Source organism: Monodelphis domestica, chromosome 1 (genome assembly GCF_027887165.1).
Source record: "Monodelphis domestica isolate mMonDom1 chromosome 1, mMonDom1.pri, whole genome shotgun sequence".
NCBI classification, from domain to species: Eukaryota; Metazoa; Chordata; class Mammalia; order Didelphimorphia; family Didelphidae; genus Monodelphis; species Monodelphis domestica.
Window position 1 is genome coordinate 738,902,723 of NC_077227.1, and position 21,728 is coordinate 738,924,450.

Here is a 21,728-nt window from a genome sequence, read left to right on the forward strand (position 1 = left end):
GTCATATTGTTCACATATACCAGAGGTAGAATTGGATTCTGCTGTTTTTTAAAATTGTTTTTGTGAGAGACTGAAAAAAGGCACAGCTAACATCCTCATCATATATGCAGATGCTACATAGCTGGGAGAGAGCTCTTACACAGGAAGAATCAGGATCCAAAAAGATTTGTTGGGAGAATGTTGGTCCCAATCAAATGACATGAAACAGTAGGGATAAATGTAAACTCTGGCTCATAAAATCAGTTTGGCACCCCTTTGGGATTGGGGGGTGCTCCCTTCGCTCTCCATGGGACTCAGCAGCATTCTGGTCAACAAAGTTCAACAAAGCTTTAATAGGAGAAGGAACATGGTCTCTGGGAGGAAGATACCAAAGGTCCCACCTCATGCACACCATCGCCTCTCTCTCTCTCTCTCTCTCTCTCTCTCTCTCTCTCTCTCTCTCTCTCTCTCTCTCTGTCTGTCTCTGTCTCTCTTTCCCTCCCTCTCTGTCTCTCTCTCCCTCCATCTCTGTCTCTCTCCCTGTCTCTCTCCCTTCCTCTCTCTCTCTCTCTCTCTCTGTCTCTCTGTCTCTCTCTCTCTCTGTCTCTCTCTCTCTCTCTCTCTCTCTCTCTCTCTCCCTCTCTCTCTCTCTGTCTGTCTGTCTCTGTCTCTCTCTCCCTCCCTCTCTGTCTCTCTCCCTGTCTCTCTCCCTCCCCCCCCCTCTCCTTCTCTGTCTCTCTCTGTCTCTCTGTCTCTCTGTCTCTCTGTCTCTCTCTGTCTGTCTCTCTCTCCCTCCCCCCCCCCCCCCCTCTCTCTCTCTCCACCCCCACCCACACAGGACCCTAATGGAAATGTCAGTCTAATCAGAGAATACAAGGGAGCGCAGATTCAGAGAGATGATGGTTTATTCTGATTGTCCAATGTTTTACACCAGGCAGACCCCAAGGAAATATAGAGGGGAAAGACATGGGAAGGAGGGAACAAGAGGGCAATGTCCAAGGGTTGGGGAATGCCGGCTTGTCAAGAGAGTGGAGAGATGTTTCTGAGAGGGCAGAGAGCTCGTCATCTCTAGGCTTTGAACTTGCAGATGTAGTAGTTCTTGTTCATACATAACTGATCTTTCCATTTCAGGAATCCTAGAGAGAGATGGGATTCATCAAGTTGGCCAGCAGATACGGTGGAGCTTCTGGCCCCCACTCTGGTAACCCTGGCCCCCAGCCTTGTGACGGACACCGCCCACCCCACTAACAAACTTGGAACCAGTTTTAGGCTTGTGGTTACATGAAGAACAGAGAAAGCATATTTCTCATCGTGAAGAGGAGTTCTCCTCCCCCCCCCAAAGAATAGTCTTTAGCAAATAGAGAGGGACAGGCTGATTAGACACAAATTAGTTGGAGGGAAGGAGAATTGGAGTTGGCTGATTCTCCTTCTTCTACTCTCACCTGTTTCTGGTGTCAAGGTCACACAGTATCCAGGATTATTGTTGTTTGGGGCATTTTTAGTCCAGGCGTGGTAGGTGTATAAGGCAGTGCTGCTCCATAGCCAGCGACCATTCTGGAGGGGAGGGGAGGGCAGTGAGTAGAGAAAACCCCTTTGAACACACCCACATCTTTCCTCACTCTCCTCAAAACTCCCCACACTTGCTCTTCCCTTGAATTCTTCCAATAATACAACCATCCATTCATCAAAATCCTGCATAATAATCCTCCTTGTAGCACTGTCATATGGACAGGAGATTGGCCTTATTCTTCTCGACACATTTAGAAGTTCTGAGGACAAGAAGGTACAAAGAAAATCTTCTCAACAAGAAGTGGGCGCTGGCGGTAGGATAGGTCACGTTGTAGTTCCTCTCCCAGGAGGTCTTTAAGCAAAGGCTCTTTGTAGGCAGTCTGGTGTATTGGAGATTCTATTTTGGGCAGAGGTTGGACTAGATGACCTCAAGATACCTTCAAAATCTGAAATTCCATCCACAGAACCTAACAGGAAGCCCATCTCCTCCTAGAAGCTTCCCTTCACTTCTCCCACACTGATCTGTCCCAAATCTCACCATCTACAGCACAAGTAGCCCTACCAACCAATGGAGCCCTCATCCAAGACTCTGCCTCCTTTTCAGCCAATCAGATAGCGACAAAAAGGTGTCCAAAATCAGTGATTACATCCGGTGACTATATCAGGAATCTGGGGATGGGACTGGGATAGTGAAACCAAGATCTCTCTATCTTGTACGTAAACACTACATGAGCCCTCCTAACATGACGTAGTCGCAGAATATAATCACTGGTGATGGGAAGTTAATGTATTTAAGAGGTATTCACACTCTATCTGTCCTTTAGGGATTGTGAGCACCTCTCCCTGGTCTGCTGTTTGCTTGGTTCTTTTGGGAAAGTCTCCATCTTGATGGAGACTGGCATCCAATTAAACACTAAGTGGTCCTGGGTATGTGTGTGAAAGAGAACAGATTGACTCTGACTGAGGACACTTGGGCAGAGCCATGAAAATTAGGTCCCCCAGAAATGAGCCTTCCTCCTCAGCAGCCCCACCACTTCTTCCCAATTCCTTCCTTCCCAAACTCCAAATGGAGAAGGAATGGCATGGCCTGAGAAGGCATCCAGAGCCCTATTGCCTGGGATAACAGAGGGTCGCTAGAAGGTGTGTGAGACAAACCTTGTGAGGGTCTTGGAGGCCAATCCAGATGCAGTTCCGGCCGCCTCCACTCTCAGCCACCAGGGAGGCCACAAAGGAAGCTTCAGCCACATTCATCAGGGACACCAGGTGGCCTGAGGTCTGTCTCTGGCAACTCAGCTATAAGGGAAGAGAGAAAAAAGGTAAGATAGACATCAGACTTTCAAGAGCAGTGTGGAGACAGGATGATCCACAGACAGGGGGCCACTGGACAAAGGGACACAGAGAGAGAGAGCCACGGGGGGGGGGGGGGGGTTGAGTAAATGGAACCAGAGGAGAATGAAAGTCTTGGATCTGAGAAAAGGAAGAAACAAGATTCTAGGACCCTTCTGGAGATAGAGAAAGAGCTATTTGCCAATGAGTAAGCCTTTGGTGGAGTGACATAAACACAACAGCAACAAAGGAACAAGTAGAAAGGCATCCCCATCCCTGCTGGGAGATGTTCCCCAACCAACCTCTGCAGAATACCACGTCTCCTCAAAACTGAAGTAGCCATAGCAGTAGGAGCCAAATGCCTTGGACCCTTCAGGACAGGACCTTCGAAGAGCAGCAGCGGCAGGGGCAGCAGCGGCAGCGGCAGCAGGGGCAGCAGGGGCAGCAGGGGCAGCAGGGGCAGCAGCAGCAGCAGCGGCAGCAGCATCAGAGGCAGCATCAGAGGCAGCATCAGAGGCAGCATCAGAGGCAGCATCAGGGGCAGCAGCATCAATAGTGACAGGGGCAGCATCAGGGGCAGCATCAGAGGCAGCATCAGGGGCAGCATCAGAGGCAGCATCAGAGGCAGCATCAGGGGCAGCATCAGAGGCAGCATTAGGGGCAGCATCAGAGGCAGCATCAGGGGCAGCAGCGTTGATAGTGACAGGGGCAGCATCAGGGGCAGCATCAGAGGCGGCAGCAGCAACAGCTACAGGGGCAGCATCAGGGGCAGCAGCACCATCAAGGGAAGCAGCAGGGGCAGCAGCCGCGGCAGCATCCGGAACAGGGACAGCATCTGGGGCAGGAGCACCTGAAAGAGGGATGATGAGTCTAGATAGCAGGGGACCTGGAACAACTGTCCTCTTCAATTCCTGAATGTCTTTCTTCCCTCTTCTTGGCTGCCCCCTCCCCTCCCCAACATCATAGCCACTACACTTTTCCCCATCTCCACATACACATAGGCTGTCCCCAAGCACAACTGGAAAGCAAAGGAGGAGAAGGGACAAGAAGGACTCACCATGGGCCAGGCCTGTGAGCAGCAGGCAGGCCAAGAGCAGCCCTGAGAAGTTGGGGGGCAGCATTGCCTCAGAATCTGAAGGGACAGGGAGTACAGACACTAAGATACAGAGCACCAGGACCTGCTCCCACCACCACCAACCCCAGCCTGGAAGAGAACCCAGAGATGGGATCAGGAAAGGGGAGAAAGGGCAAAAGACCTTTGTGCTCCCCTCCTCTCTCCCTCTAGACCTGGCGGCAGATTCTCACAACAACCCCTTTTCTCCTTCCCCAGATCTGTGGAAAACCAGGGACTCCAGAAACAACAGAGAAGCTGATGGCAGGTTTGAGGCTTGAAGGCCCCTCCAGCAGACTTCTTCTACTTTAGCCATCTGCTGATCCCTTTCCCAAAGGCAGCCCCATCCCTGAGATTTAGCTGCTCCTCATAGAGTAAAGATGGGATCCTAGGTGACCCTTCCTCCTCAGGTCCTCCCTCCACTTACCTGTCTGGCAGGACTGTATCTGAGCAGTCAGTGAGTGACAGGACCTTTATAGTTTGAGTTTCAGAGGGAGGGAACATGGGCAGGAATGAAAAGAAGCTGATAAGGAGCCAAGAAAGGTGGAAAGTGGTGGAATAGTAATATGGGGTCAGAGTACATGCCCTGATGAGCAATGGGGTGATTCCAGAAATCTGTCTGGTCTTTTCCAAGCAGCAGATAGAAACTGGCAGTGCCCACTCCCTAAGGCAGAGAGACAAAGGTGTGTTCTAGGAGGGGGACAAGTTAAGCCCCTTTTCTGGAAGATTCCTGCTCCCCATTCCTATAATGCTGGGAACATATCCAAGGGAAGAGCACCTTTCAACAAGACTTTGATTGTGGATTGACAGAAAAGTGTTACAGAGTCCTAGAATAATAGATTGGGAGTACAACCCTGGAGCCTACAGAGCCAGGCTAATGGAATAAAGGTCCCAAGATAACTGACCTCTATCCTCTCTGTAGAGTCCTTCCTAGAAATCCAGGAGCAAAGATTCAGCAGGCTGGAAAACCCCCTCATCGTTCCATAATTACCAAGGACACATTTTTGTTAAACTTAATTTTTTTAAAAAATATTTCATGTTTGTTGAGAACTTTATTTTTCAGTACCTACATTTCCAAATATGTCTCTCCCCTTACCTATCCTTTTAAAGAACTAAAAAAGACAAAGACAGTTCAGAAAGACTAACCAAAATATCAAGGGAATCAGACAGCACTTTTAATGTTCTACCTCCATAGTCTCACCCTTAAAAAGGAGGAAGTTATGGCATTTCCCCATCTCTTCACCAGAGAACAATTATTATACTGACATATTTCTGGCTTGGTTTTTGTTGTTAATATTCTTTTATTTACAAAGCTGTCGTCATTATTGTACATTGTTTCTCTGGTTCTTATTGCTTCTCGTTGCATCAGTTCAGGAAACACTTCCAATGCTTCCCTGACTTTTTCATAATTTCTTGGAGCATTCGAGTATTTCATTGTTCCTGTGGCATGTGTCAGAATCTAAGGAAAACTATCCCCCTGTAGAAGGATATTAACTTTATTTCTAATCTTTTTTTGGCCAACATAGAACATTTTCCTCTGAATATTTTGATGTATGTAGGACCTTTATTTCTGCCTTTGCCCTGCTTGGAATATAAGTATGTCTCACAATAGAATTACAGATTAAAGGTTAGTCACTTTTTAGCATAACGGTAAGAGTAAATTTTCTAGAATCTGTGATAAAGAGACATGTAACAGAGCCTGATTCCTGATTGTTTTTTTTTCTTCCTGGTAGTCTTTTTATTCCTTTCTTCTTATTGAAATGTGTGTTGAGTCAGGCCACCTCATTCCTTCCAGTCTTGCTAGTCTTCAAGAGTATGTGACAGTCACTCTGTAGGAAAAGGTGGCACGTACTTTGATATCAACCTTTGTCTTTTATAGCTATATGCACTTTCAACCCATCTCCTTATCTCTGGGCTCATTTCCCTGCTGATATTCACATGTGTCCAACCCTTTATGGGCCTATTTGGGGTTTTCTTGGCAGAGATACTGGAGTGGTTTACCAGTCTCTTCTCTAGCTCATATGATGGATGAGGAAACTGAGGCCAACAGGGTCAAGTGATTTTCCCAGGGTCACACAGATAGTATATGTCTGAGGTTGTGATTTGAACTCATCTTTCTGACTCTTGGCCTGGCACTTGGCTGCCTATTGAGGACCAACATCTCTGGTGTGAGGGCTGCTCATCCACCTTTGGTGTCTACCTGTCACCCAACTTTCAACTGTGCCTCTAAGAAGCTGTAGCCTGTGCAGCATCCACATCCTGGTAAACCATCTCAGCAGATGGACTAAACCAGGTCAAAGGTAACTGGCATGTTGCCAACCCATTGATGAGTTAGAGGGATGTCTACCCCAAGCATGTGAAGACTTTCCCCAGCAGGCGGGGCTGATGAGAACAGTTTATTCCAAGGACCTTGAAAGCAGTTCAAGCAGACTTGCTCAGATATCAAAGATGCCCAGGTTGCCCACTGCACCCCAGGCCATCGCCAGTCATCCTGACTTTTGCCTTGCTACTGGACTTCAATGGAAGCTGGAAGAGGTAGAGTGAAGCTGCTGACTTTGTGCAGCTCTGCCTCACTTCAATCCAATTCACACACAAGTCAAGACCTCTCTCCACAATGCCATTGGTCTTCCTTGAAAAATGAAGAACAAACAACAGTATCATTTCCCTATGAGGCAGCAGCAATAAGGGAGAATCTGTGAACGTAGGTAGCCCATTCCTTTTTAGAAATGTGCACCTATTAGGACTGTCTTGCCCTTATTTCAAATTGTGGGCATAAAAACTGGGAGCAGGCTTGAATTTCATTACCTGGCTCCACTGAACATGCTTTTGCCTTGGGCACTACAATAAACTCCTTTAAATTTTCTCTTCCTGGGCTTGTTTCATTATTGATAGCAAATCTCCTCCCACCACCACCAATTTGTTTAATACTCTTTCCACCACCTAAATGGGGAAACCCCTTTCAATTAGAATTTAAAAATCAAATTATTCCCTAGAAATCTAAAGTAGGTTTAGAATTGGAGGTGTGGAATCAAATCCTCCTACTGAGGTGACAGGTAAGACTGGAACAATGAATCCAGGGCAAATGGCAATATTAGGCAAAGGACAGAAATGAATGAATTCTCTTTACTTTAAGCACAAAACACCTAGTTCTAGAATGGACATCCTTCTCTGGTAAAATATGAGGAAATAGAAAAAATGAACAATTATAGGACAGCTAGATGGCTTAGTGGATAAAGAGCCAGTCCTGGAGTCAGGAGGACCTAAGTTCAAATCTAGCCTCAAATATTTCCTAGCTGTGTGACCCTGAGAAGTTATTTTGCTCCTGTTGCCTAGGTGAAGAGAAGCCTAGCTCTACCTTTCTAACTCATCACTGAACCCTTGACTCATTTTCAATTCCTCTTAATCTCCTGAATTCCCTCTTCCCTCTGAGATTATCTTCAGTCATATATAAATGTAGTTTGTACATAGCAATTTACATGTGGTCTTCCCCCTTTTGACTGTGAGCTCCCTGAGAATAGGGACTGTTTTTGGTTTTTTGGTTTTTTGCCTTCTTTGAATTCCCCAGCACTTAACACAATTCCTGGCATGTAATAGGTGCTTAATAAGTGCTTGCTGACTTGACTTTCTCAGGTAACAAAAATGTGTTCCTCAACCCTATATTTCTTGATTTCTTTAATGAGTCTTATTATGTCCAATGAGATGTGGCTGAACAAAGGAGGAGGAAAAGTGAGCCTTCATCCATAAACTGTATTACAGAACCCCCAGAAGCAGTAGCCATTCTGGAACCTTTTAGCCTTCCTTCCCTCAGCTGTACTCACATGTACAAGGAAGTAGTAAGTGGGAGGAAAGAGTGGTGTGGGTGGTGGGATAATGGTAGCAAGGATAAAAAGGATTAAAAAACATTATTGCTTTGTTTTGTTTTTAGTCAAGGGACATTCGTTTGCTTTGGATTTCCTGGATAACAGTATTCAGGATGGGCGTAAGTTTTTCCTTTCAAGAAATCAGATATAATAGTTACTTAAAGAGTAACATTTCTTATTCCTAGATTTGGTATCCATAGTGACAGAAGGACTCATCTTCCAGGACAGATTGGAAGGAAAATTGGCAAAGCGCTGCAGATTCAACAGCATTTTTACTGTCTATATAACCTTTTCTGCAATGGTAGTAGGAATAAAAGGTGGAATTCTTAAGAATAATACAATTAAAATTTGTACTGAGAATGGCTTTAAATGGCAAGGTGCCATGACTTTAGACCTCAAGAGTATGAGGTAAATTGCCAATCAATCAACAAGTATATTAAGTGCCAGTTATGTGCCAGGCACTTTGGTTAGTGCTAGGTTAGAAGTACAAAGGGCAAAACAACCCTTATTTACAATCTAATGAGAGAGATAACAAGTATCACCTTTTTAAAGCCAAGTGTGGCTAATTCATCTCAACTGATAATCATAGGAAGAGAAGGAAGTATACCAGTGGGGGCTAATGAGTTACTGTATCAGAAAGAAAGAAAGGTAGTTACCTTCCTTCCAACACTTGGGGACTTCCTCTAGACTCTAGGGTGAAGAAATAATGTTTATAAATTGAGGGAGGAGGAGGAGGAGGAGGAGGAGGAGAAGGAGGAGGAGGAGGATGTGATAAGATACTTTGTTTGGTGTCCACAAAAGTATCTTTTAACTTTCCTCTCTGAAGGAGATGACTTTCCTTCCTTAGGTTAGGTTTGGTTAGGTTTATATTATTAAACATAAATAAATAGCATCCATATGCTATTTATTTATGTTTAATAATATAAAAATATTTTAATAAAAATAATATGAAAATAAGGATTAATAACAAGGAAACCGTAACACTAACCAGGAACTGTCTCCACCCACCTACTACATCCACCTCACGATGGAGTCTTCTGTTCTTCCAGCTACACTAAAACTACACTGACACTTGCTCAAAACCTATCTGACTATAAATCTACCTAAAATCCTTATTCACTTAGCTTAATCTTATAAAGAGATTCTCCAAGTATATATTCAGTCAGCCAAGCTGGCAGCTGCTAACTGACAATCCAGTAGCCCTGGCATTGCCCCAGAGACCAAAGAGCTTCCATCTTTCTCCTCCTCCAAAACTGTTATCCAGAAAAGCAGATCTACCAGCTTCTTCTTAGAGATGACCTCTCTCAATCAGGAAAGTAGAAACCCTCTTCAGATGGGATTCAGAGGTCTCTGTTCCCTTTCACTAGCCAAGAGTAAAGTCGCTGATGTCTGTCTCCAACAGCAGTCAGAGTGAGAGCAAGCTCACCAACCGAAACCCAGTGAGTCATTACCAGTGAGTCAGTCAGTGACTCAATGAGAGGACCTCACCAACTGCCAGAACTTTTTCTGTGTTCTTCCTTCCAGATTCTGGTCTCATGCACGGCTCTCTTTATCAAACATCTTATTTTAATCAGTATCTTAATCAATATGCTAATTTCCTTACTACAGTGGGAAGATACAGCAGCACACCTCTGATAACCTGAACTGCCAGCATTAGTGGGTGCTGGGAGAATGAACCCTAAGCATGTGCTACCTTAGCCAGCAAAAGAGGAGGTAGTAGGTGAGTCACCCATTGGTGAAGAGGATTTGTAGATTCAAAGTACAGATCATTTGCCATAGCATCTCAACTCTTCTTCCTAGATAAGGAAAAAGGGTTCTACCTAGTTCTTGGTTCTCAAAGGTGGATTGCCTTCTGGCTGGGCCTTCATGGACTATTCAAGGTTGTTTTCTAAGTTGATCAGTCAGAAAACAAATGAAATATGACAAAATGACTGAACTGATGTTTTAAACAAGGAAATCACCCCTTCTGTGAGTGAATACAACAATGCTTTTCTACGCATATCGTATCAGTTAAAGACTTGAATGGTGCTAAATGCTGAATCTGTTCTCCTGATTTAGACTATCCAGGAGAAATTATTCTGGTGTTACCTATAACTTAGATAATTTGGTGTCCTTGATAAGTCTTCAAAAGGAACTCAAGATGGAATATGAAGAATAAGTGAAATTCACCTCCAGTATTAGAAAATGCTATGTTTTATTCACTAGATAGAGCTGATCATTAAGCTACTGTCATTTGAATGTTGTGGTTTGAACTCTCTTTAATTCATCCTGGAATTCTTAAAACTACACAACAAATAGAATTTTGATTGCATCAGACTGAAAAGGTTTTGGACAAACAAAACGAATGCAGCCAAGATTAGTGGAGAAACAACAAATTGGGAAAATATCTTTCTAGCAAGTATCTCTGACAAAGACCTCATTTATCAATCAGAGAGAGAATTGAGTCACATTTGTAAGCATGCAAAGCATTCCACAACTGATAAATGGTCAAACTATATAAGCAAGTAGTTCTCAGCTCTAGAAATTAAATAGTCATGAAAAAATTTTCCAAATAATATTTGTTAAAGAAATACAAATTAAAACAACTCTGAGATACCACTTCATCCCTATCAGATGGCTAGCATGACCAAAAAGGAAAATGATAAATGTTGGAGGGAATGTGGGAAATTTGGGACAGTAATACATTGCTAGTAGAGCTGTGAACTGATATAGCCATTCTGGAAAGCAATAAGGAACTACATCCAAAGGGCCATAAAACTGTGCATACACTTTGAATCAGCAATACCTCTACTGGGACTGTATCTCAAACATATCAGAGATAGGGGAAAGAACCTATTTGTACAAAAATGTTTTAGCAGCTATTTTTGTAGGGTAAAGAATTGGAAATTGGGGGTTGGTCCATCAATTGGGGAATGGCTTGCCACACTGTAGTATATGATTGTAGTGGAATACTGTTGCATCATAAGAAATGAAGAGGATGAGTTCATAAAAACTTGGAACGACTTCCATGAATGGATTCAAAGTAAAATGAGAAAACCCAGGAGAACAGAGGTATTGTTATTATCAGCAAAATAAGGTCCCAAGATAACCCCAAGGAACTCATGATAAAAGTGCTCTCCACAGCCAGAGAAGGAATTGTCGGAATCTGATTGCCAATTAAAGAATGCCATCTTTCACTTTATTTCCTTCATGAGTTTTTTATCGTATGTGTGATATGTGTCCTCTGTATGGGGAATATAGAAATATGTAGTGCTTGAAAGCACTGGTATAGCCTTTGTCAGACAATTTACCACCTTGAAGGGGGAGGAGTGAAGGAGGGAGAGAATCTGAATCATAAAATGTCAGAGAACTGTTTTCAAAAATTGTTTCAAAATGTATTTGAAGAAAATAATAAAAGAAAGTTTTTTAAGCTATATAATATATGGCACAGTGAATAGTGCTGGGACTGAAGTCAGGAAAACTCATCTTCTTGAATTCAAATCTGGCCTCAGACACTTACTAGCTGTGTGACTTGAGGCAAATAACTCTGACTTAGTTTTCTCATCTATAAAATGAATTGGACAAGAAAATGGCAAACCATCCATTATCTTTGCCAAGAAACCCCCCTAGACAGTATTAAAGATGGCTTAGAGAGAACAGGAAACCCAAGGGAAAGTGATGACAATGGCCAGAAACAAGGAGTCAGGAGAGAGAATGAAGAGGTGGAGAATAGATGATTTCATCACATCCATAGATCAGCAGGCAGGTAAGTCTCAAACAGCAAATTTGGTACAGGCAGATCACTTCATAAGCTGAGTCAAAAAAGGCTTTCATTGTTTGTTCATATTTCATTTAAGGTAGCATTTTTTACTCACTTATTTGGCTCATTACTGATATGCAAACATTCCAGGCTCCCTTTCTCTCCATAGAGCTAAAAAATTAGTCTGTAATCTCTTCCTTTTTCATGATCCTTGAGTTTCTCCATCTAGCTAGGAAAATGTAGTTTTCCTTTAGCTCCTCCATTGTGGGAGTATACAATTCTACCCTGATCTACTCCTGTCTCCTCCTCAGACCAGATTCAGTGCCCCTACATTAACCTTTTCCTACTCTTTCTGTTTTAAACTCACTAAATGAGTCAGTAAAATCTCTCAGCAGATTATTCTCCTACTCCTTTAATCCCAGCGCCCTACCCTTTGATAGATTCCTGTCTTTAGATTTGGGAAAAACAGTGAAGTGTCAATTTATGGGATCCTATATGACTCTGACCCAGAACATCAAACTCCAAGGTATTGTGGATTAAATTCCAAATCAAATCCAAAGAGTCACCAGTGGAACCTTGAGAGAAATGAAGACATGGCTGTCCCAGGCACTTAAAACATTTTTTTAATGGAAGTTCTAGGAAGAACAAAATAATCAGGGAAAGGGACTCAGGAGGAAAAGTGTACTTCCACAATGAGAAAGATAAATTTGGAATTACTTCCAGGATGAGGCAGTCACAATTACAACATGAACTTCAAGGGCTAGAAAACCGTTAGTGGTATGATGGAGAAAGTCCAGAAAGAGAGGAAGCCAGAAAGCAGACAAGAAGGAAAAATAAAGAAAGGAAGAAAATGCAATTAAAATATGAACCAATTTATCAGCTAGGAAGATATTAATGATAGGAGGGAATATAGCATTCAGATCAGATAAAAGTTCAGACATTTCTAAGTAAGACAAAGGAAAAAAATTGCCTTCTAATGAAGCTGATGATGTTATAGGTCCCCAGGAGAGCATGAAACCACAACAGGATGAGCCTGTATGGTCTGAACAGAAAAAAGAATTAGGAAAGTAGAAATCATTGGTGTTGTATAATTGAAAATCTGTTATCATAAAGAAGAACTACATTTCCCAAGAGCCCACTGACTTCCTGTCATTACGTACTTCCTGTAGACAGGGGATATTAGGCAGTGACATGGAGGGTCCTGGCTCTCTTTGGCTTCCTGGCAAGGATGGTGATGGTAAGTGTGGGGATTTTTAATAGGCTGATTAGCCATGGGCATGTGGTTGGTATTTTATTTTGTGTCCATCTTATTCCTTTATTTCTAATGATCATTAATAAATCTCTTAAAATAAAATATTTTCATTATTGAGATAAAATTTTAATTTTTAAAGTGGCAATGAAAAACTGGAGTCCACAGTGGCAAATCTCACCAAAGAAACAAAAAAGAGGGTAACTTTTAGTAATGCCAGCATGCCAATACACGGAAGTGAAGGACAAATATGGAAGAGAAGCAAAAAGCAACAACATTAAAAGAAAGCATTACCACCACATCAGTAATGGAAGGATGCATAGAGGCAGATGAAGGATTATAGGGCTCAGGGTAACTCGTGGCTCAGAGGATAAAGAGCCAGGCTTGGAGACTGGAGTTCAAATCTGTCCCAAGGCATTGATGAGCTGTATGACCCTGAGTGAGTCACTTAACCACAATTGCCTAGTCCTTACTCCTCTTCTGCCTTGGAATCCAGACTTAGTATCAATGCTACAAATAAAGGTAGGGACTTTAAGGAAAAAAGGATTATGGGGCTCCCAGAAGAATATGATAAATTAAAAAAAAAAAACCTGAACTCTACTATGCAAGAAATAAATAAAGTTTTTCAAAAGTTTGCATTTTGTATTTTCCATTTTGAATTTCTGTAGTTTTATGTTTTGCACTTGCATTTGTACAAATATGTTTTCATTGATTATTTGTTTTCATTGAAATTTTCTTTTCTTTCATTTATATCCCTAGTACAGGTTAGCATTGATAAAGTATAGTAATAAGAATAGGATAAGATAAGCATATGATTTAGACTATTTTTAGGAAAATAATCATAATATAGCTTTAGAATTACATAGAATAGCAATGGGAGAGATTTTTCATCTCTCTCATATGTTCAAAGGGGAGAGAAATTGTAAGCATGATATTAGAAAATAAGTATTGTTTTATTAGTTTAGGGATAAGGAGTAAAGTGGCTGCTTGAGAAAAGAACTGGAGTTTGAAGCAGAGCTGAGAGAGGTGTTAATTTCAACTGCTGACAGTTACAACCTTTTTCTATGTTAATTACTCTCTCTGGCAGTTGGCAGAGACACTCTCAGAGACTCTCAGGGCTGGAGGAGGGAACGTCTTTGCCTCTCTCTGTCTGAGGGATAGATCTGAAGGAGCTCAGTGTTTTCCTTGGAAACACTAGTGAATATCTATTGTGGTTTTATAGATTGTTTAACTATGAGAAGACCAAAGAAAGATTTGGTCTTTGGTTTGGACTCTGAGTCTATTAAGACTAACTTGATTCTTGTTGAAACTAAATCAGCAACCTTTATAATTTGAATGTGAAGTTAATATTTATAAAGATAATAGTGGTAGTTTTTATTTAGATAGTATAAATTTGGATTAGTCAGATCAGGGAGGAATAGTGTAGCCTGTGAAACACAGGAGAAGAAGTTCCTTGCAGAATCTGGGAATTTATTTGGGTAGATTTCTGTTTTTCCAGTTTCCCCAGCAGTTCTTGTCGAATAGTAAGTTTTTTATCTTGAAAGCTGGGATCTTTGAGTTTATCAAACCCTAGATTGCTAAGATCCTTTACTCCATATCTCTTCCATTGAGCCACCCTTCTATTTCTTAGCTAGTTGATTATTTTGATGATTACTGTTTTCGAGTTCAGTTTGAGATCTGGCACTGCTTTGGCCTGTTTATTCTTAACTCTTTCTCTGATCCCTTCATCAACTCCTTTCCTTTTCCTAGTCTTGGAATGGGCCAAATAAGTCAAAGATTTACTGTACCCAGATTGACTTACCTGTCTAGGACACAACCTTTGTTTCTATTCTTCCTTTACTAAGTAAGATGGTATTGCCACCCACTCATGTAGATTGGGGTTGAGATACATCCTAGGTATCAGAAATGAGTAAGAACACCAAGACAGCAACTACTTTCCAAGGTTCACAGATATAAAAAAGCCAAAGGTATTTAGCAAAAGGTATTTGCCTACTTTCCTCCTAAAAACCCACAATTTTCTGCAATGTATATACTATGTCTCTGAAATTCCCTTGATCTACTGCTTTATTTTCTATACATTGAGGAGAAAGAGGCTCAGAAGTATCCAAAACTGTATAGAATTACCAGTGACATGGCCAATAGGTAACTGTTCTGTAACTTGTAGTGTTAGAAAGTTGGCTGGGAGCACTGGAAAAAAGTTAAATAATTAAAATCACATGTTCAATGTCTGTTAGAATTAAGACTTTAACTCAAGTCATTCAGCTTACAATTGCCCATGATCCATTTTACCTTGCTGCTTCCTGATCAAGAAAAGAAATTAGCTTGGTTTGTTATGATTTGTTCCCTATGTACCTAAGGTGTCTGATGATATTAAGTGTTGCAGTTTTAATCAATAATTTGGATAAAGACATAGCAGGAATAGTGGTCAAAATGTAGATGGAGGTGGGAAAGAAAGAAAGAAAGAAAGAAAGAAAGAAAGAAAGAAAGAAAGAAAGAAAGAAAGAAAGAAAGAAAGAAAGAAAGAAAGAAAGAAAGAAAGAAAGAAAGAAAGAAAGAAAGAAAGAAAGAAAGAAAGAAAGAAAGAAAGAAAGAGAAAGGAAGGAAGGAAGGAAGGAAGGAAGGAAGGAAGGAAGGAAGGAAGGAAGAAGAAGGGAGGGGGAGAGCTTATACATTTGATGATGGAGAAATTATTCAAAAATATCTGATAGGGTGGAATGTTGGGCTCAGTCATATTGTGTAAGACTTAATAGGGAGGGATAAGTAAAAAGTCTTATGTTGGGGCTCAAAAATCAATTTCCCCAAAGTTTTGTGGAAGTTTTCTCAATGGTCTTCAGGAGGCTCAGCACCATGCCTGACATAAAATAAATGCTCAACAAGGACTTAGTCACTGAATGAATGAATGAATGATATTCTACCTCTAGGAGGAAGCTAGAAATGGTACATCCTCATACATACCCCAAGATCTCCACCTTCACACATATACCACACACAGACTCACACACACACACACACACACACACACACACACACACACACCATGGTCCTGCTTGAAAAGCCAGTCTTCAAACAAAGAGGATACAACACTTAGAGAAGTTTGGAAAAGATAATACTTTATTTTGATTGTTCAATGTTTTGTTCCAGGAAGCCAAGGAAAGGTAAGTGTAAAATAGACATGTTAAATGAAGGGAAAAGAGGGAGCAGAGGGCAGTTACAAAGGGGGAGACATGGGAATTGGAAGGAAGGTGGGGAGATGTTTCTGAGAGGGGAGAGAGCCTGTAGCCAACAAGGATGGATCTCAAGGAAGCCGAATCCCATTTCTTTCTCTGGCTTGTAATCTTTAGGCTGTGAACTTGCAGATGTAATAGTTCTTGGCTGAGCATGGAAAATCTTTCCATTTTTTGAATTCTAGGGGAAGAGATGATTCATCAGGTGGGGAAACAGTGTGCTAGAACTTGAGGTCCCCCAGTCTTGTGGCCCTGATCCCTAGCTCTGGGATTCAGGGCATTCCCTAATCCCTAAACTCCTAATAAATCTACAACCAGTCTTAAATTTGTGATTACATGAGGCAAAGAGAAGAGTGGTAAGAGACAAAGGTATCTCCCCTTAACAGAGATGGTCGAGTCCTAAACCTATTAGCAAATCCGGAGGGTAGGGCTAAGGGGATGCAATTGTGACACAAAGAATTTCAGTGTTGGTGATTGTCTCTTGCTCTCACCTGTTTCTTTTGTCAAACTCGTACAGTGTCCAGGACTGGTGCTGCTTGGGGCACTGGGAATCCAAGCGCTGTAGGTTAATAAAGCATTGCTGCTCCATCTCCAGCGGCGGTTCTGTAGGGGAGAATGATGAGTAGTGAGAATTCCTCCATTCCTCCTTGGATGTTTACCCACGGCTTTTCCTTGGTCACCTCAAAACTCCCCAATTGGTTCTTCCATTAAATGCTTCCAGCACCACCTCCCTGGTGGAGCTTCTAGTGATTCCACCATTTAACCCATAAAATCCTAGATATTAGTACCAAACACACTGTAATGTAGAAGTCAGATATGCCTTTTTCCTTCCGAAGCAGCAGGGGTATTTAGGGTTGATGTAAAAAGCCTTCCTAACAATAAACACGTCCAGAATCTGAATGGGTCTCTTCGAAGATGATGGATTCCTTCTACCTGGAGATCTTCTGGAAGAGGCTGCCTCTTCTAGTGTTACAGGGATGTCCCTTTCGGTGGCCATGAGAGAAAGGGGTGCTAACCCCTGGAAACACCTCCACATCTCATCATCAAGGTTTTACTGTGACCATAGCATCTGGGCTGGGCTGGAGAGGAGGGCAAAGCAACTTCCCTACTTCTTCCTATTAGCATGAAGAATATTACATGATTTGGCCCATTTTCTTCCCTGGAGCTTAAACTATTTAACAGATGAAGGGAGGTTAGTGTGTTTCCATCCGGTTAATAACTTGCTCTTCCTCTATGAACTGCGATGCCTCTCTTTGACATGAAATTTGTTTGGTTCTCTAAAGGAAAGGCTGGGTGATTTGATGCCTTATCTCCATCAAGATGGAAACCCTGGTCTCCAATTGAGCAAATAGCCATGATGAAGGGTAATGGGAATTTGAATAAAGTCTGGGGTAAATGTGTGAAAGAAGCTGCCCTCCAATCGACAAGCTTGACTTTAACTAGAGAAACTTGAATGGAGCCATGAAAATTAGATCCCCTAGAAATGGCCTTCCTCCCCAGCAACCCCCTCACTTCCTCCCCATTCCCTCTTTCTAGAGCTTCAAGTTGGAAGAGGGTGACATGGTCTGAGTAGGCACCCAGAGCAGGCAGAGGGACTGGAGAGGTATATGGAACAAACCTTGTTAGGGTCATAAAGGCCAATCCAGATGGGGAGCTGGCTGCCTCCACTCTCAGCCACCAGGGAGGCCACAAAGGAAGCTTCAGCCCCATTCATGAGGGAAACTAGGTGGCCCGAGGTGTCTCTCTGGCAGCTTATCTATAGAGAAAGAGAGAAAAGAATTCCTAATGGGGGTGTCAAAAAGGAGACAAGACAGAGATAGTACCTTTAGGGAACTGGAAGAGAATGAAGGTCTTAGGGGGCAGCTGAGTGGCTCAGTGGATTGAGAGCCAGACTCAGAGAAGGGAGATCCGAGGTTCAAATCTGACCTCAAATACTTCTGAGCTATGTGATCTTGGGCAAGTCACCTAACCCCCATTGTCTAGTTCACCATTCTTCTGCCTTGGAACCAATATACAGTATTGATTCTAAGATGGAAGGTAACGGTTTAAAAAAATTGAAGGTCTTAGATCAGAGAAAATAGAGAAATGAGATTCTAAGACTCTGATGGATATAGAGAAAAGGTGAATTGCCCATGACTAAGCCTAAAAGGGCAGTGGAATAAAAAATTGATAGCTCCATATCTGCTTGGAGAGTCCTTCCATCAACCAACCTCTGCACTATCCCAAGTGCTTTCTATACTGAAGAAACCATAGCAGTAGGAACCAAATGCCTTGGACCCTTCAGGACAGGACCTTCGAACAGCGGCAGCAGCAGCAGGGGCATTCTCACCTGAAAGAGGGATGACAAGAGACTAGATAGCAGGGGACCTGGAACAACTGTCCTCTTCAATTCCTGAATGTCCTTCTTCACTCTTCTTGGCTGCCCCCTCCCCTCCCCAAAGTCATAGCCACTGCACTTTTCCCTCTGGGTCTGCTCCCCCTCTACATCTCTATATATACACAGGCTGTCCCCAAGCATGACTGGGAAGTGAAGGAGGAAAAGGGACAAGCAGACTCACCATGGGCCAGGCCTGTGAGCAGCAGGCAGGCCAAGAGCAGCCCTGAGAAGTTGGGGGGCAGCATTGTCTCAGAATCTGAAGGGACAGAGAGCACAGACACTAAGATACAGAGCCCACCCCTCTCCCAGCCTGGGATCAGGAAAGGGGAGAAGGACAGAAGACCCTTGTTCTTCTCTTCTTCCCTCCCTCTATGGTGGCAGGCTCTCATGACACCTCCTTTTCCCCAGGTCTGTAGGAAATTGGAGATTCTGGGAACAGCAGAGAAACTGATGACAGGTTTGAGGCAGACTTCTTCTGCCATGGCCATCTGCTGACCCATCTCCCAAAGGCAGCCCCCTTCCTGAGGCTCCTCTTCTCAGAGAGAGAGACATAGTCTCTGGGACCCCAGATGACCCTTCCTCCTCGGGTCTTCCCTCTACTTACCTGTCTGGTAGAGTCTGGAGTGGTGTATCTGAGCAGGGAGTGACAGGACCTTTATAGTCTGAGTTTCATGGGAGGGGTCAGGAATGAAAAGCTGAAAAGGTGCTGAGAAAGGTGGAAAGGGGGAGGATAGTAATAGGGGGTCAGAGTACACGTACTGGTGCAGAATAGGATGATTCCTGGCATCTGTGTTTTCCAAGCAGCAGATAAAAAAGGGCAATGCCGTCTTCCTAAGACACAGGGTCAAATGTTCTTCCTGGGAGGGGTACAGGCTGAGCTGCTTTTCTGAAGGATTCCTGCTGCCCATTCCTATGATGCTGGGAACAGATCCAAGGGCAAAGACTTTCAGCAAGACTTTCATTTCCGGCTGAAGGAGAAGTATTACAAAATCCTAGAATGATATGGAAGCACAGCCCTGGAGTCTAGGGAGCCAGGCTAGTAGAGAGTAAAGATATTGAATAGAGATATTTAATAGAGCTATTGATAGAGTAAAGATATTGAAAAAGATAAAAGTTTTAAAAAATAAAACATTTATATGGTACAATATTCTAGGCACTTCATTATTATTATCTCATTTGATCCTCCCAACAATCCTGCAAAGTAGGTGCTATTATTATACTCATTTTACAAATGAGAAAACTGAGTCAAGCAGAAGTTAAATGATTTGCCCAGGGTTCCATAGTAGGAAGTTTCTGTAGCTGGATTTGAACTCAGATCTCCCTAATTTCAGATCAGCTCTCTGGGTACTATAGTGGCTGAAGGACACAACATAAAGACATCTAGGTTTTGCCTTTGGTTCTGCCACTTTATTCTTAGGAATTCTGAGTCTTGCCATTTATTCTGTAGCTAATTCTTGTCTGTATTATCTCCTGCAGTTACAGTAAGAACAGTCTCATTCTTTCTATTTGTGCCTCTCTTGCTTGGCAGATAAGAATAAAGGCAGCTAGTTGGCACAGTGGATAGAGTGATAGGCAGGGAGTTGAGAAGACCTGAATTCAAATCCAACCTCAGACACTAACTATGTGATTATGGGCAAATCACATAACCCCTATTTGCTGCAGTTTCCTCATCTATAAAATGATCTGGAGAAGAAAATGGCAAACCACTCTAGTATCTTTACCAAGAAAACCCCAAATGAGATCACGAAGAACCAGATGCGAATCAAAGGACTGAATGATAACAAAGCTTTTAATAAAAAAAAATAAGTCAATTTAATGTCATTATTCCGCAGCTTACAGAACAGCTTCTACCACGTACTAGCAGAGAAGAATGTCTGAGTCCAAGCTGCAGACATAACCTTGAAGACATGTGCAATCTTAGCCCACCACATTTTATGGGTTTCGCTTTATTATTGCAATTCTGCCATTATTTTGTTCCTGAAATTTGGTTATTACTTTATTAAGGCAATCTTGATGTTAACTTGAATTGCTTCTCGTCAGAATTGGGGAAAGATTATAGGTGATAAGGAAATTTAGCAACAAGTTATAGGGAGAGATAATGGAAGAGGGCAAGGTGTCCCTGATTGATGAGATTATGCTGAGTCCTGATAAGGGAAAGAACAGCCATAAATTGGGAAACTGGGGTGGGTTCTGCCAGGAATATTCTTTCTGTGATATTTGCATTTTGAAAAACTACTTGGTTGACTAATTACATTTGGTCTGGGAGATGGTCTGGGTCTCTGAAACGGTTGTTTCAGCTAGATTGGATCACAGTCTGCTGATTGCTAACCCAGAACTGGTAGGGACCAAGCCTGTCTCTAGTCAGTCTGCCAATAACCATTTATGTGCCATTTATTCTTCTAAAGAAGCCCCCAATCTACTCTGCTCCAATTGAATCTCCTTGGTCAGTACTGGTCCCAGGGATGAATGCTGAATGTCCCTTGATAAAAGATGTAGTTCATGGGTGATTATACAACTTGTCACTGTCTCACTGCTGCTGGCTCTCTTGCCTGGAACTAATGGAACCAGCTAATGGATAGCTAGTTCTGGCTCCTGGGTAATCTGTTCCCTAAGAGGGAATAGAGAGGTCCTACATTTAATGTACAATGTAAATCAGGTATGGGACAGCTACTTTATTCCCATATGCACAACCCAACCTTTCCCTTCCTGGACTTTATCTTTCAGGGAAGAGTAGCACGGGGACCCTTTTGGACAGCGCCTGTGGGCCTCCTCCCTTTATTGTCTCAGTTGAGCATCTTATTGATGAATTGAACCACTAGATGCAGGATTCATCTTCTGTAACAATTGTAAGTGGTTTGCCCGCTTTCTAATTTACTTGTGACATAGTATTCTTTGCCATGAAGAGTCGGCATAGCAAATGTTTAAGTTGGTGACATTAGAGGAGAATCAGGAGACACACGTATGCACCATTGCTCTTCCATAAGAGCAGTCAGCTGGTTGGGTTCTTTGCAAGTCTGAGGTCATACGTGTTTTTTGAGGTTAGAACATACAAGTGATAGGCAAGTTATGTTTACTTGTGGAGATTGTACTTACCACATTGCATATACTAGGTGAGTAAATTTTATATTAAATAAACTAAAAATATTTTTAAATAAAATAAAACTAAATAAACTAAACTTTTTCTGCAACAATAGGCAATAGTTAGCACTTATATAGCATTTAATATATGCCAAACACTGTCCTAAGTGCTTTACAATCATTATCTCATTTGATCATCACAACATCATTGAGAGGAATGTGTTATTATTACACCTATCTTACAGATGAGGCATTAAGGCAAACAGAGGTATAGTG

At 42.4% G+C, this 21,728-nt stretch overlaps 2 protein-coding genes across 2 annotated transcripts; both read right to left on the reverse strand.

The window, feature by feature from the left end:
- Positions 1–872: 872 nt before the first annotated feature.
- LOC100022193 (antifreeze protein Maxi-like) lies at positions 873–3,946 on the reverse strand. The gene is made up of 5 exons (XM_056794289.1): positions 3,872–3,946; positions 3,117–3,664; positions 2,644–2,781; positions 1,422–1,533; positions 873–1,115 (listed from the first exon to the last, which is right to left on the reverse strand). Exons 1-5 carry the CDS (start codon positions 3,933–3,935, stop codon positions 1,048–1,050), a joined length of 930 nt encoding a protein of 309 aa, XP_056650267.1. The 5' UTR covers positions 3,936–3,946; the 3' UTR covers positions 873–1,047.
- Positions 3,947–15,865: 11,919 nt separating this feature from the next.
- Positions 15,866–19,269, reverse strand: LOC100022169 (lithostathine-1-alpha-like). The gene is made up of 6 exons (XM_001374067.5): positions 19,134–19,269; positions 18,556–18,630; positions 18,208–18,326; positions 17,616–17,753; positions 16,489–16,600; positions 15,866–16,178 (listed from the first exon to the last, which is right to left on the reverse strand). Exons 1-6 carry the CDS (start codon positions 19,159–19,161, stop codon positions 16,111–16,113), a joined length of 540 nt encoding a protein of 179 aa, XP_001374104.3. The 5' UTR covers positions 19,162–19,269; the 3' UTR covers positions 15,866–16,110.
- Between the last annotated feature and the right edge of the window lie 2,459 nt (positions 19,270–21,728).